General features: G+C 41.4%; 1 protein-coding gene across 1 annotated transcript in view; it reads left to right on the forward strand.

Moving 5' to 3' along the window:
• CEP290 (centrosomal protein 290) overlaps positions 1-13,827 on the forward strand; it is an 862,077-nt gene that overhangs the window by 340,211 nt on the left and 508,039 nt on the right. The window contains 2 exon segments of the mRNA XM_053716925.1: positions 3,430-3,537; positions 3,628-3,762. Of these exon segments, the coding sequence (XP_053572900.1) occupies positions 3,430-3,537; positions 3,628-3,762 (243 nt within the window).

A 13,827-nucleotide genomic window follows, 5' to 3' on the forward strand; every position in this document is an offset into this window, starting at 1 on the left:
GTTTCACAATGATGAACCTCAGGAGGGGGTTCTGGATTTGGATATGATGGCTTCTTGTCTAATCGCCTAGCTTCAAAGGTATGCGGAAAGATCAAGAGATCCTCAAGCAGTTCCGATCGACATTCTAGGGGTCCCTTGGGTTTTCTATCTAGCGTACCTGTGTTCTCCGTTTGCTCTCCTTCCTAGAGGTATAGCTCGTATCTATCAGGAATGGGCATCGGGTATTCTATTAGCTCCTACATGGCCTTGCAGGATCTGGTTCACGAATCTGGTGAGGATGTCATCTCTTACCCTTTAGAGGTTTCCTTCTTCAGGGTCCCTTCCTCCACCCAAATCTAGATTCTCTGAAGCTGACTGCTTGGAGATTGAACTCCTAGTTTTGGCTAGGCGTGGTTTTTCTGAGGTCATTGTTACCATGCTCAGGCTCGTAATCCTATTACTCGTAAGATATACCATAAGGTATGAAGCAAATACCTTTTATTGCTGCAAGTCGAAGGGTTTCTCTTGGAGCCGGGTGCGGATCCCTCACATTTTAACTTTTCTTCAGGATGGCCTGGAGAAAAGTTTGTCAGTCAGTATTCTGGTGGGTCAGATTTCTGTCTATTCTTTTACACAAACGTCTGACAGATCTGCCAGATGTCAAAAGAATATGTATGTGAAAGGCGCTCTGTTTAAAACCTATACAAAACCACAATATAGGGGTATTCTCTTCAAACCTACCCAAGAATACAAGCAGCTACAAAAATCTGACCTAAAGTACACTAAGTGGCACTAAGGTAAAAAAAATATATATGACATCAACAGGGACTAAATATATGGTTATGGGCTGAAAAATGAGGGCTCTAGGGGTCTATATTAATACAAACATGAGAACTCACAGCGTGCTATAAAACCTCTAAAATAAGTGAGTGATTCAACTGGTTATATATGAACCATATATGGGTTGATCAAAAGAGGTGACCTAAAAAGAATGTAACCCAAATTGGTCTACTATAGATTAGATTCAAAATGCAGTATCAGACCTAAGTGAAAAATTTAATCATAAGCATATATGGCACATATTCCACTCTCCCCTAGTTGTAGGGGAAGGTGTTGTGCGCCTAACGGCATGGTTTAGGGGGGGACATCTGTCTCCACCTTCTCCGTGGAAACCTGGTCCGCTGGGAGCCATTACCCACTGCTTTAATATGCACCACCAGTCTTAAGAATGGACATAAAAAATTATTACATCCACTTGGATAAATCCCAAAGGTGGACAGTATCCACATGAGCTACATGTCCTTTTGACCATTACCATAACTACCTCTTTTTGCAGATCCTCGTTTGTTTTACAATTATATTTGAGGATAGAATTTTAAAATAAGGTTTTCTTCCTTATACGATTTTGTGCATAGTCATTTACATCCACATTTGGCTGATGCAAGCTATAATCCTTTAATGGCCAATTTGAATGTATATGAAAATGGTGCCCCAGCGTTATAGCAGCCTAACAGCACAGCCCTACAATATTACATATATTCCTTTTTCTGTATACTGTTCCCATTCGATATATCTATTTGTTTGCACATACATTGTAGCAGCACACATGCTAAACGTCATTCTGCTTCAATACACTGGTGATACATTGTAAGACACAGCACCCATATCTGCAACATTATATTTGCTTCTCATTTACAATTTGCCAATCTAATCACATGTACTGTTATATGGTCCAACTTTTTAATTTCTTAACGATTATTTTTAATATGCGATATGATCGTATACAGCTTGATAGTACGCTATTTCTGACACTAAGAAAATTGTGGTCCCATTCAGCTGGCACATAATTATAAATTCCACATAAGTTGTGACACTTTCGGGTAATCCGGATTGTATATGATCACCATGGTTACTGTCTCCATGCCGACTGGACGCAGTAACATTTGACAACGTATATTTATCACAAACATTTTTTAGGCACTTACGATAATGTGGCACATTTTTGCTATAAAAAGTCTCTACATTAGTATGTCACCCTAATACGTTTAAAATTGTAGAGTGTATAACTTCATCATTAATTTTATGTTTGTTTATCCAATCCGCAAACCGGAAGTGAGGCAACACAACTTCCAGTTTCGGGTAGCACTGTGGAACGCAAGATGCGTTCCAAATTCAAAAAATTGGCGCACTTTTCCTTTGGAGAGACACTCAGGTTGATGTGATGTAATTGATATGTAACACTATAAATGAGTTGAATTTTGTTTGTTTTGCATGCTGATGAAGGGGTTGTGAACCCCGAAAACGTTCCATTAAATTGGTTTCTTTTGCAAAAAGTCCTGAGAGTGCATTCTCTTATTTTCTATTCTATATATATATATATATATATATATATATATATATAAATAAAATCATTACATAAATAATATAAACAATAATAAAACAGAAAATACAAAGTTGAGATCTCAATATTAAATTAAAAAGTTCAGTTAAAAACGTTTAGATTAAAAAGTCCTTATTTTTTGCCAAAAATAAGATCAAAGTAGAAGGCAGGTCCGAATGATTCCTGCAGTGAGATAAAAGCGACAAGGGGATCTTGTCAAAGTATGCCAAAATATATACTTTAAGGTGCTTACATTTATTTACACTGTAAAGTTGATATAGTTGGTTAGATGATTTCCCAAGGACGTTTGTAAACTTGTTGCTTTTCCTCCCTGTATCCTAATCCGCTTGTCTTTAGCCGTTGTAAGTATTCCAATGCGGCTGGGTCTGTCCGCTGGAAAGACCCGTAGTTTGGCCGCATTGGAATACTAACAACAGCTAAAGACATGCGGATTAGGATACAGCGAGGAAAAGCAACAAGTTTATAAATGTCCTTGGGAAATTATCTAACCAATTATATCAGCTTATGCAGCATAAGCTGCATCCTGGTGGATTCCAAAAATGGCAGGGTGGTTAAAGAATCCACCTGGATGCAGCGAAAATGGCATGGGTGGTTTGGTGGTTCCGTCATCACAATAGACTTCTCTCTGGGCAGGCTTTCCCACTAGTGTGTATATATATATATGTGTGTGTGTGTGTATATGTATGTATGTATATATATATATATATATATATATATATATATTTATATATATACTAGATTGAGTACAATGTTATCTAAATGGCACACATGAACAAACAGTACATGTTATTAGATATTCACCACTAGACAGTGAGATAAAAGGTGGACTGCAGTGTCTTAGAAATCAACCTATGAGCCCTACCTAGGTTTTGTCTTTAACAAAAAATACCAAGAGAAAAAAGCAAATTGGAAAGTTGTTTATCATTACATGCCCTATCTGAATCATGAAACTTTAATTTGGACTTTACTGTCCCCTTAAATAAATAAAAAAAAATGTTCCTCCTTGATCTGAATCTTTTACCTAATAGCTAAACTTTTTTTGTATTCAGTTTCATGAAGAACGTCAAATGGCATGGGATCAAAGAGAAGTTGAATTGGAACGTCAGCTAGATATGTATGAACATCAACAGAATGAAGTACTCAGTACTGCTCGGAAGGTATGTGCTGTGCTTAGAAATACATTGCATATAGCGTTTAACAGATTGTTTGAACAGTATATAATTCTGTTTGTTCTAAAAATATTTTAGTTTGAAGAGGCTACAGGAGCAGTGCCAGACTCTAGTCTTCCACTTCCTCAACAACTTGAGATAGCATTGAGAAAAATAAAGGAGCATGTGCGAACCATTTTGGAAACTAAAGCTGCTTGTAAAACCTTAGAAGAGGTGAGTAGAATAATTTGACTTTCTTTCTAAGGGGAACATTTAGTGCAGAAATTAAATTTCTTTCTAATGATACGGTGAGTCCACGGATCATCTAATTACTATTGTGAATATCACTCCTGCCCAGCAGGAGGCAGCAAAGAGCACCACAGCAAAGCTGTTAAATATCACTTCCCTTCCCTCCAACCCCAGTCATTCTCTTTGCCTACGTTAGACAAGGAAGTGGTAAAGTTAGGTGTTGGAAAAGAAGATTCTTCAAGCAAGATTTTATTATTTTTCAGCAGTGCAAGATTGTTCTGCTTTGTCCTAGGGTGTAGCCGTAGTCCATATCAGTCTCTTCAGTAGAGCAGTGGTGGCTTTCAAGCAATGGGAACTTGTGGGGTACAATCCTCACTGTGCCTCCCATGTATTAATGCTGCCCTAACCGTGCAAGCCTGAGTAAGATTACTCAGGGGCATATCTATCAAGCCATTTACTGAGCTTGAAGCCCTGTGTTTTTGGCGAGCCTGAAGGCTCGCCAGAAACACCAATTATGAAGCAGCGGTCTAAAGACCGCTGCTCCATAACCAGTCTGCCTGCTCTGAGCAGGCGGACAGAGATCGCCACAGTTAAACCCGATCAAGTACGATCGGGTTGATTGACACTCCCCTGCTGGCGGCCGATTGGCCAGGAATCTGCAGGGGGCGGCGTTGCACCAGCAGCTCACAAGAGCTGCTGGTGCAATGCTGAATATGGAGAGCGTATTGCTCTCCGCATTCAGCGAGGTCTGTCGGACCTGATCCGCACTGTCTGATCAGGTCCGCCAGACCTTTGATAAATAGGCCTCAATGTCTTTGTTTTTATCCACAGGTACATGTGAGGGAACTGGCCTCTCAAACCTAGTGAGCTGCCGTGCTGCCTGGCAAAAGTCTAAAGGTAAGTGCTAACTTTATTTTTTCCCGGGACACATTGCAGAAAAAATTGATGGCACTTTAAAATACGTTTGTGGGACAAGAGACATTTGCCTATTGCTAGGGGGATCGTTTTATTAATGGCAGCAATAGCAGGAACTGGGGACGAAGAGATGGCTCAGTAGGTGGTGGTGTTGTTGTTACTTTACTCCCGACGGCTGTAGTAATACATTTAGCCGAATGGGAGGTTAACGTTGTAACGCCCACGATGGGCGGAGTTAGCTAAGGCGGCAATTTCTATTGCGCGCCCTTTTTCCTCCTACACTTCCTGTGTTCCGGAGCGGAGAAATAGCTGCGTCACAGATATAGCAGCATTGCGGTTACCGGACCACAATTTACTGAAAAATAGAGGTTGAGTCCGGTTTATCTAACAGAATAGTACACTCCGTTTGCATTCAGGCAGATAAGCACCTCAGCTAAGCTGAGGTGTAGAGGTTGTTCGGAGTGATTTTTTGGGGATACTTTATTATTTTTATTGCAGAAAAATAAAGCAGTTTTTTTTTAAATTTAAAGGAACAGTAACTTTTTTTTGTGGGGCATTTTCTAAATAAAATATCAGTTTGTTTATCTATTTATTCTGATTATTGAATAATAAAGATGGACCAAGAGACCCTGTAAGATGTTACATGTTCTTTATGTTTTGATGCTAATGTGGAACCATCAATCCCTTTCTGTTCCTCATGTTTTGAGAGAACTTTGCATTACAGGGATAGACTTTTTCCTGAGCCGACATTGTCTAAGGCAGATGCTGTTCTGGATTCTTCTGACAATCTTCAAGATATGCCGCAGCCTTCTCCTCAAGCGTCACAAAAATTTATCGTCCACACAGCCAGTGCCCTGCGCTTCCTCTATTACTCCACCTGGAGTTACTTTGCAAGACATCGCTTCCCTAATGTCCTCAGCAGTATCTGATGCTTTTCCCATGCTGCAGGGAAAGCACAAGAGGAAATGTAAACAATCAGTGAGTAAGGTTGCTGACACAGTTGTGGCAATTCTGAATGTCCCCTCCCAGAAATCTGAGGAGGAGGATACTTCGGTAGCATCTGAGGGTAAAATCTCAGATTCAGAAAGTGTAATCACTTTGGCTGATACCGAAGTTGTTTCTTTCAGGTTTAAGCTCAAACACCTCCGTTTGTTACTTAAAGGGATAGTAAACACCAGAATTTTTGTCGTTTAAAAAGGTAGATAATACCTTTATTACCCATTCCCCAATTTTGCATAACCAACACAGTTATAATAATATACTTTTTACCTCTGTGATTACCTTGTATCTTTGCCTCTGCAAACTGCCCCCTTATTTCAGTTCTTTTGACAGACATGCATTTTTAGCCAATCAGTGTTGACTCCTAGGAGCTTCACCTATCTGAGCTAAAAGTTATCTATATGAAACACATGAACTACCGCCCTCTAGGGGTGAAAAACTGTCAAAATGCTTTCTGATTAGAGGCAGTCTTCAAGGTCTAAGAAATTAGCACATGAATCTCCTAGATTTAACTTTCAACTAAGAATACCAAGAGAACAAAGCAAAATTGGTAATAAAAGTAAATTGGAAAGTTGTTTAAAATTACATGCCCTATTTAAATCATGAAATATTTTTTTTTTTTTACTTTACTGTCCCTTTAAGGAGGTTTTAGCTACCCTGGACGACTCCGACACTACTGTCGTAGTTCATCCTAAGAAGTCTAGTAAACTAAACAAATATTTTGATATACCTTCCATGGTGGAGATTTTTCCTGTGCCAGATCGAGCTGCAGAGATTATTGCTAAGGAATGGGAGAGACCGGGTATACATTTTTCTCCATCCCCTATATTTAAGAAGATGTTTCCTATAGCAGACTCTATCAAGGAGTCTTGGCAGACAGTACCCAAGGTAGACGGGGCAATTTCCATGCTAGCTAAGAGGACCACTATTCCCATAGAAGATAGTTGTTCCTTTAAGGATCCTATGGACAAGAAATTAGAGGGGTTACTCAAGAAAATGTATGTACACCAGGATTTACAATGGCAACCGGCGGTGTGTATTGCTACCGTCACTAATGCAGCAGCATACTGGTTTGATGCGTTGTCTGATTCTAATCGGACAGACACTCCCCTCGAAGAGATCCAGGATAGGATCAAGGCCCTTAAGTTGGCCTATTCTTTTATTACGGATGCTTCCCTACAGGTTATTAAGCTTGGAGCAAAAGTTTCTTGTTTAGCCGTATTGACTCGCAGAGCCTTAGGGTTGAAATCCTGGTCTACGGATGTGTCGTCTAAGTCTAAGCTTTTGGCGATCCCTTACAAGGGAAAGACCTTGTTTGGGTCGGGTCTGTCTGAGATCATTTCCGACATTACGGGAGGAGAAGGTCATTTCCTTCATCAGGATACGAGGAATAAGCAGAAGGGACGTCAGAGTAATTTTCGTTCCTTTCGAAACTTCAAGGGTAAGCCTTCCTCTCCCTCTACAAAACAAGAATAGTCCAAGCCTTCCTGGAGGTCCAACCAGTTGTGGAACAAGGGAAAGCAATCTAAGAAGCCCGTCAATGACTCAAGGTCAGCATGAAGGGTCTTCCCACGATCCTGGACCGCATCTTGTGGGGGGCAGACTATCCTTCTTTGCTCAGGCTTGGGTTCAGGATGTTCAGGATCCCTGGGTGGTAGATATCGTGTCCCAGGGATACAAACTAGAGTTCAAAACTGTTCCTCCCAGGGGCAGGTTTCTTCTCTCAAGATTATCTGTAGACCAGATAAAAAGAGAGGCTTTCTTACACTGTGTTCAAGATATTTCCGACCTGGGAGTGATAGTTCCTGTTCCAATGCAGGATCAGGGTCTGGAATTTTACTCCAATCTGTTCGTGGTTCCCAAAAAAGAGGGAACCTTCTGACCAATTTTAGATCTCAAAAGTCTAAACAAATTCCTCAGAGTACCGTCCTTCAAGATGGAAACTATTTGTTCCATTCTTCCCTTGGTTCAAGAGGGTCAATTTATGACAACGATAGATTTAAAGGACATGTACCTGCATGTTCCCATCCACAGGGACCATCACAAGTTTCTGAGGTTTGCATTTCTAGACAAACACTACCAGTTTGTGGCTCTTCCATTCAGCCTTGCCACAGCTCCCAGAATTTTCTCAAAAGGTTCTAGGATCTCTGTTGGCGGTGCTTCGATGGCGGGCATTGCAATGGCACCCTTATCTGGAGGACATTTTGGTTCAGGCGTCATCCTTTCAACAAGAAAAATCCCACACTGAAATGTTGTTATCCTTCCTGCGATCTGGCGGATGGAAGGGGAATCTGGAAAAGAGTTCCTTAGTTCCAACTACAAGGGTAGTTTTCTTGGGAACCATAATATATTCCTTATCAATGAAAATTTTTCTGACAGAAGTCAGGAAATCAAAGATTTTTGACTCCTGTCTAGCGCTTTAGTCCTCTCCTCGGCCATCAGTGGCTCAATGCATGGAGGTAATCGGTCTGATGGTAGCAGCCATGGACATCATCCCGTTTGCCCGTTTCCACCTCAGGTCTCTGCAGTTATGCATGCTCAGGCAGTGGAACGGAGATTATGCGGATCTGTCTCCACGATTACATCTGGAGCAGGAGACAAGGGATTCTCTTCTTTGGTGGTTGTCTCAGGAACATCTCTCCCAGGGAAACTGCTTCCGCAGACCCACCTGGATGATTGTGACAACGGACGCCAGCCTACTGGGATGGGGAGCAGTCTGGGGCTCTCTAAAGGCTCAGGGTACATGGACTCGGTCGGAGTCTGTTTTACCCATAAACATTCTGGAGCTGAGAGCAATCTTCAATGCTCTTCTGGCCTCAGTTAGCCTCGGCCTGGTTTATCAGTTTCCAGTCGGACAACATAACTTCAGTCATTACATCAACCATCAGGGGGGAACTTGGAGTTCCTTGGCCATGGCAGAGGTAGCCAAGATAATTCAGTGGGTCCCACAACTGCTGCCTGTTAGCGATCCACATCCCAGGAGTGGACAACTGGGAGGCGTATTTTCTGAGCAGACAGACCTTCCACCCGGGGGAGTGAAAACTCCATCCGGAAGTGTTTTCCAGCTTGATTCTCAAATGGGGACAGCCGGAGCTGGATCTCATGGCATCTCGGCAGAATGCCAAGCTTCCAAGGTACGGGTCGAGGTCAAGGGATCCTCAGGCGGTACTGATAGACGCTCTGTCGGTACCTTGGAATTTCAGTCTTGCATACCTATTTCCCCTGTTCACTCTCCTCCCCCGGGTCATTGCTCAATCAAACAGGAGAGGGTGTCTGTGATCCTCATAGCACCGGCGTGGCCTCGCAGGATCTGGTATGCAGACCTGGTGGAGATGTCATCTCTTCCACCTTGGAGACTTCCATTGAGAAAGGACCTTCTACTTCAAGGGCCCTTCCTTCATCCAAATCTAGTTTCTCTGAAGCTGACTGCTTGGAGATTGAACGCTTCAGAGTCGGTCATTGAGACCATGATTCAGGCTTGTAAGCCTGTGACTAGAAAGATTTACCATAAGATATGGCGTAAATATCTGCATTAGTGTGAATCCAAAGGCTACTCTTGGAGTAGAGTTCGGATTCCTAGAATTTTGTCTTTTCTCCAAGATGGTTTGGAGAAGGGTTTATCGACAAGCTCCCTAAAGGGTCAAATATCTGCCTTGTCTATTTTGTTACATAAACGTCTGGTAGATGTACCAGACGTGCAATCGTTCTGTCAGGCCTTGGTCAGAATCAGGCCTGTGTTTAATTCGGTTACTCCTCCCTGGAGTCTTAATCTAGTTCTTAAAGTTCTTCAACAGGCTCCGTTTGAGCCTATGCATTCCTTAGAATTTAATTTGTTATCTTGGAAGGTTTTGTTTCTTGTTGCTATTTCATCTGCTCGTAGAGTTTCAGAGCTCTCGGCATTACAGTCTCCTTACCTTATTTTTCATTCGTATAAGGTAGTTTTGCGTACCAAGTTAGGGGTTTTCCCTAAAGTGGTTTCAGATTGGAACATTAATCAGGAGATTGTTGTTCCTTCATTGTGTCCTAACCCTTCTTCTCAGAAGGAACGTCTGCTGCACAATCTGGACGTGTTGCGTGCATTGAAATTCTATTTACAGGCAACTAAGGTTTTTTGCCAGTCTTCTGCTCTGTTTGTGTTTTTCTCTGGAAAATGTAAGGGGCAGAAAGCTATGGCTACTTCTCTTTCTTTGTGGCTGAAGAGTATCATTCGCTTAGCCTATGAAACTGCTGGACAGCAGCCTCCTGAGAGAGTTACGGCTCATTTTACAAGGACTGTTTCCTCTTCCTGGGCATTCAAAAATGAAGCTTCTGTGGAATAGATTTGCAAGTCTGCAACTTGGTCCTCTCTTCACACTTTTTCTAAATTCTATAAATTTGATACTTTTGCTTCGGCTGAGGGTTCTTTTGGGAGAAAGGTTCTTCAAGTAGTGGTGCCTTCCGTTTAGGTTCCCTGTCTTGTCCCTCCCTCATCATCTGTGTCCTCTAACTTGGGTATTGATTCCCAATAGTAATTAGATGATCCGTGGACTCACCGTGTCATTAGAAAGAAAACAAAATTTATGCTTACCTGATGATAAATTTCTTTCTTTCTTGACACGGTAAGTCCACGGCCCGCCCTGTTTTTCTTAAGGACAGGGTTTCTTTGTTATAAACTTCAGACACCTCTGCACATTGTTGCTTCCTTTCTCTCCTTTGCTTCAGTCGAATGACTGGGGTTGGAGGGAAGGGAGGTGATATTTAACAGCTTTGCTGTGGTGCTCTTTGCCGCCTCCTGCTGGGCAGGAGGGATATTCCCAATAGTAATTAGATGATCCATAGACTCACCATGTCAATAAATAAATAAATTTATCAGGTAAGCATAAATTTTTTGTTTTTCTAATTAATTGGGGTTTTCAATTTTTGCCTTATTGTCTGCAAATGGGATAAATGGGGAGCCACAAAGGAGGGCAGCTCCTTAGTAGTACACAGGTAGTGATTAGTGGCTACATATATGTGCTGCTTATGATTTGCTCCGCTTACTATGGGACACTAGTAAAAGAAATGAATTTGAGCATTGAATGTTTTCATTAGACTTTCCCTCAAATACTTTTATTTATTATATACATACACACATACAGTTTTGTTACTCATATAAATGCCAATATCACATAAAGATTTAACAAAAAAATGATTTGCCTTTTTCTCTTGTTAAGTGTATCCAGTCCACGGATCATCCATTACATGTGGGATATTCTCCTTCCCAACAGGAAGTTGCAAGAGGATCACCCACAGCAGAGCTGCTATATAGCTCCTCCCCTCACTGCCATACCCAGTCATTCTCTTGCAACTCTCAACAAAGATGGACGTAGTAAGAGGAGAGTGGTGTATTATAGTTAGTTTTTTAACTTCAATCAAAAGTTTCTTATTTTTAAATGGTACCGGAGTGTACTGTTTCATCTCAGGCAGCATTAGAAAAGAATCTGCCTGTGATTTCTATGATCTTAGCAGAAGTAACTAAGATCCACTGCCGTTCTCACATATTCTGAGGAGTGAGGTAACTTCAGAGGGGGAATGGCGTGCAGGTTTTCCTTCAATAAGGTATGTGCAGTTAACATATTTCTAGGGATGGAATTTGCTAGAAAAATGCTGCTGATACCGGATTAATGTAAGTTAAGCCTTAAATGCAGTGATAGCGACTGGTATCAGGCTTATTAACAGAGATACATACTGTACTCTTATAAAAGTGTAATATAAAACGTTTGCTGGCATGTTAATCGTTTTTATATATGTTTGGTGACAAAACTTATTGGGGCCTAGTTTTTTTTCCACATGGCTGGCTTGATTTTTGCCTAGAAACAGTTTCCTGGAGCTTTCCACTGTTGTAATATGAGTAGGAGGGGCCTTTTTTAGTGCTTTTCTGTGTAGCTAAAAATACTGACAGAGACATTCAGCTTCCCTCTGCATGATACAGGACATCTCTGAAGGGCTCAAAAGGCTTCAAAGTCGTGTTTGAGGAGGGTAACAATCACAGTAGACTGTGGCAGTTGTTGTGACTGTGTTTAAAAAACGTTTTTGTCATTTATTTCTCTTTTTAAGTGTGTTCAGTCCACGGGTCATCCATTACTTATGGGATATATTCTCCTTCCCAACAGGAAGTTGCAAGAGGATCACCCAAGCAGATCTGCTATATAGCTCCTCCCCTCACATGTCATATCCAGTCATTCTCTTGCAACCCTCAACAAAGAAGGAGGTCGCGAGAGGAGCTGGAGTTTTTACTTATCTATTCTTCAATCAAAAGTTTGTTATTTTAAATGGCACCGGAGTGTGCTGTTTTTCTATCTCAGGCAGTATTTGGAAGAAGAAACTGCCTGCGTTTTTTTTTTTTTTCTATGATCTTAGCAGGCGTAACTAAGATCCACTGGCTGTTCTCGACATTCTGAGGAGTGGGGTAACTTCAGAAACTGGGAATAGCATGCGGGGTCCTCCGCAAATGAGGTATGTGCAGTACTTTATTTTCTGGGAATGGAATTGACTAAGAAAATACTGCTGTTACCGTATGATATAAGTACAGCCTTAAATGCAGTAGTGGTAACTGGTATCAGGCTGATAAATGTATGCGCAGTCAAGTTATTTTCTAGGGACTAGAATTTGACTGAGAAAATACTGTTAAAACTGAAATAATACTTAAGCCTTATCTGCAGTGGTAGCGACTGGTAGCAGGCTTAGTGATAACTTTGCATGACATTGGAAAATGCTGTTTTTTAATAAAACGTTTACTGGCATGTTATTCGTTTTTGTGAGGTACTTTGGTGATAAATCTCTTTGGGCATGATTTTTTTTCCACATGGCTACATATTTTTCTGCATGGAAACAGTTATATCAGGGCTCCCACTGTTGTGATAGGAGTGGGATGGACCTTGTTTTAGCGCCTTGTTGCGCAGTTAAAATTCTAGCACAGTCTTCCTGCTTCTTCCTCCTTGATCCAGGATGTCTCTAGAGAGCTCAGGGGTCTGCAAAATTCATTTGTGAGGGAGGTAATCAGTCACAGCAGATCTGTGACAGTGTGCTTGACTGTGATTAAGAGAGTTAAATCTTAATTGATATCCGTTTTATCCATTTTGGGTATTGAGGGGTTAATCATCCTTTTGCTAATGGGTGCAATCCTCTGCTAATAATACACTTCTTGTTAAGAATTGTTTAATTATATCTGTATTTTTGAAGCGCTGCAGCATTTTTTATATTGCTTGTAAACTTATTGAAAGTGATTTCCAAGCTTGCTAGTTTCATTGCTAAGTCTGTTTAAACATGTCTGATTACGAGGAAACTGTTTGTTCATCATGTTCAAAAGCCAATGTGGAGCCCAATAGAACGATGTGTACCAATTGTATTGATATTGCTTTGAATAAAAGTCAATCTGTACCGATAAAGAAACTATCACCAGACAACGAGGGGGAAGTTATGCCGCCTAACTCTCCTCACGTGTCAGTACCTGCGTCTCCCGCTCGGGAGATGCGTAGGATTGAGACGCCAAGTACATCTAGGCCCTTACAAATCACTTTACATGATATGGCTAATGTTATGAAAGAAGTATTATATAATATGCCCGAATTAAGGGGCAAACGCGATAGCTCTGGGTTAAGGACAGAGCACGCTGATGACACGAGAGCCATGTCTGATACTGCGTCACAATTTGCAGAACATGAGGACGGTGAGCTTCATTCTGTCGGTGACGGTTCTGATCCGGGGAGACCGGATTCAGAAATTTAAAATTTTAAATTTAAGCTTGAGAACCTCCGTGTTTTACTAGGGGAGGTATTAGCGGCTCTGAATGATTGCGACACGGTGGCAATTCCAGAGAAATTGTGTAGGTTGGATAGATACTATGCGGTACCGGTGTGTACTGACGTCTTTCCTATATCAAAAAGACTTACAGAAATTATTAGTAAGGAGTGGGATAGACCCGGTGTGCCTTTTTCCCCTCCCCCGATATTTAGAAAAATGTTCCCTATAGACGCCACCACACGAGACTTATGGCAGACGGTCCCTAAGGTGGAGGGAGCAGTTTCTACGTTAGCCAAGCGTACCACTATCCCGGTGGAGGATAGCTGTGCTTTCTCAGATCCAATGGATAAAAAATTAGAGGGTTATCTCAAGAAA

The sequence above is a fragment of the Bombina bombina genome, chromosome 6, assembly GCF_027579735.1.
Source record: "Bombina bombina isolate aBomBom1 chromosome 6, aBomBom1.pri, whole genome shotgun sequence".
NCBI classification, from domain to species: domain Eukaryota; kingdom Metazoa; phylum Chordata; class Amphibia; order Anura; family Bombinatoridae; genus Bombina; species Bombina bombina.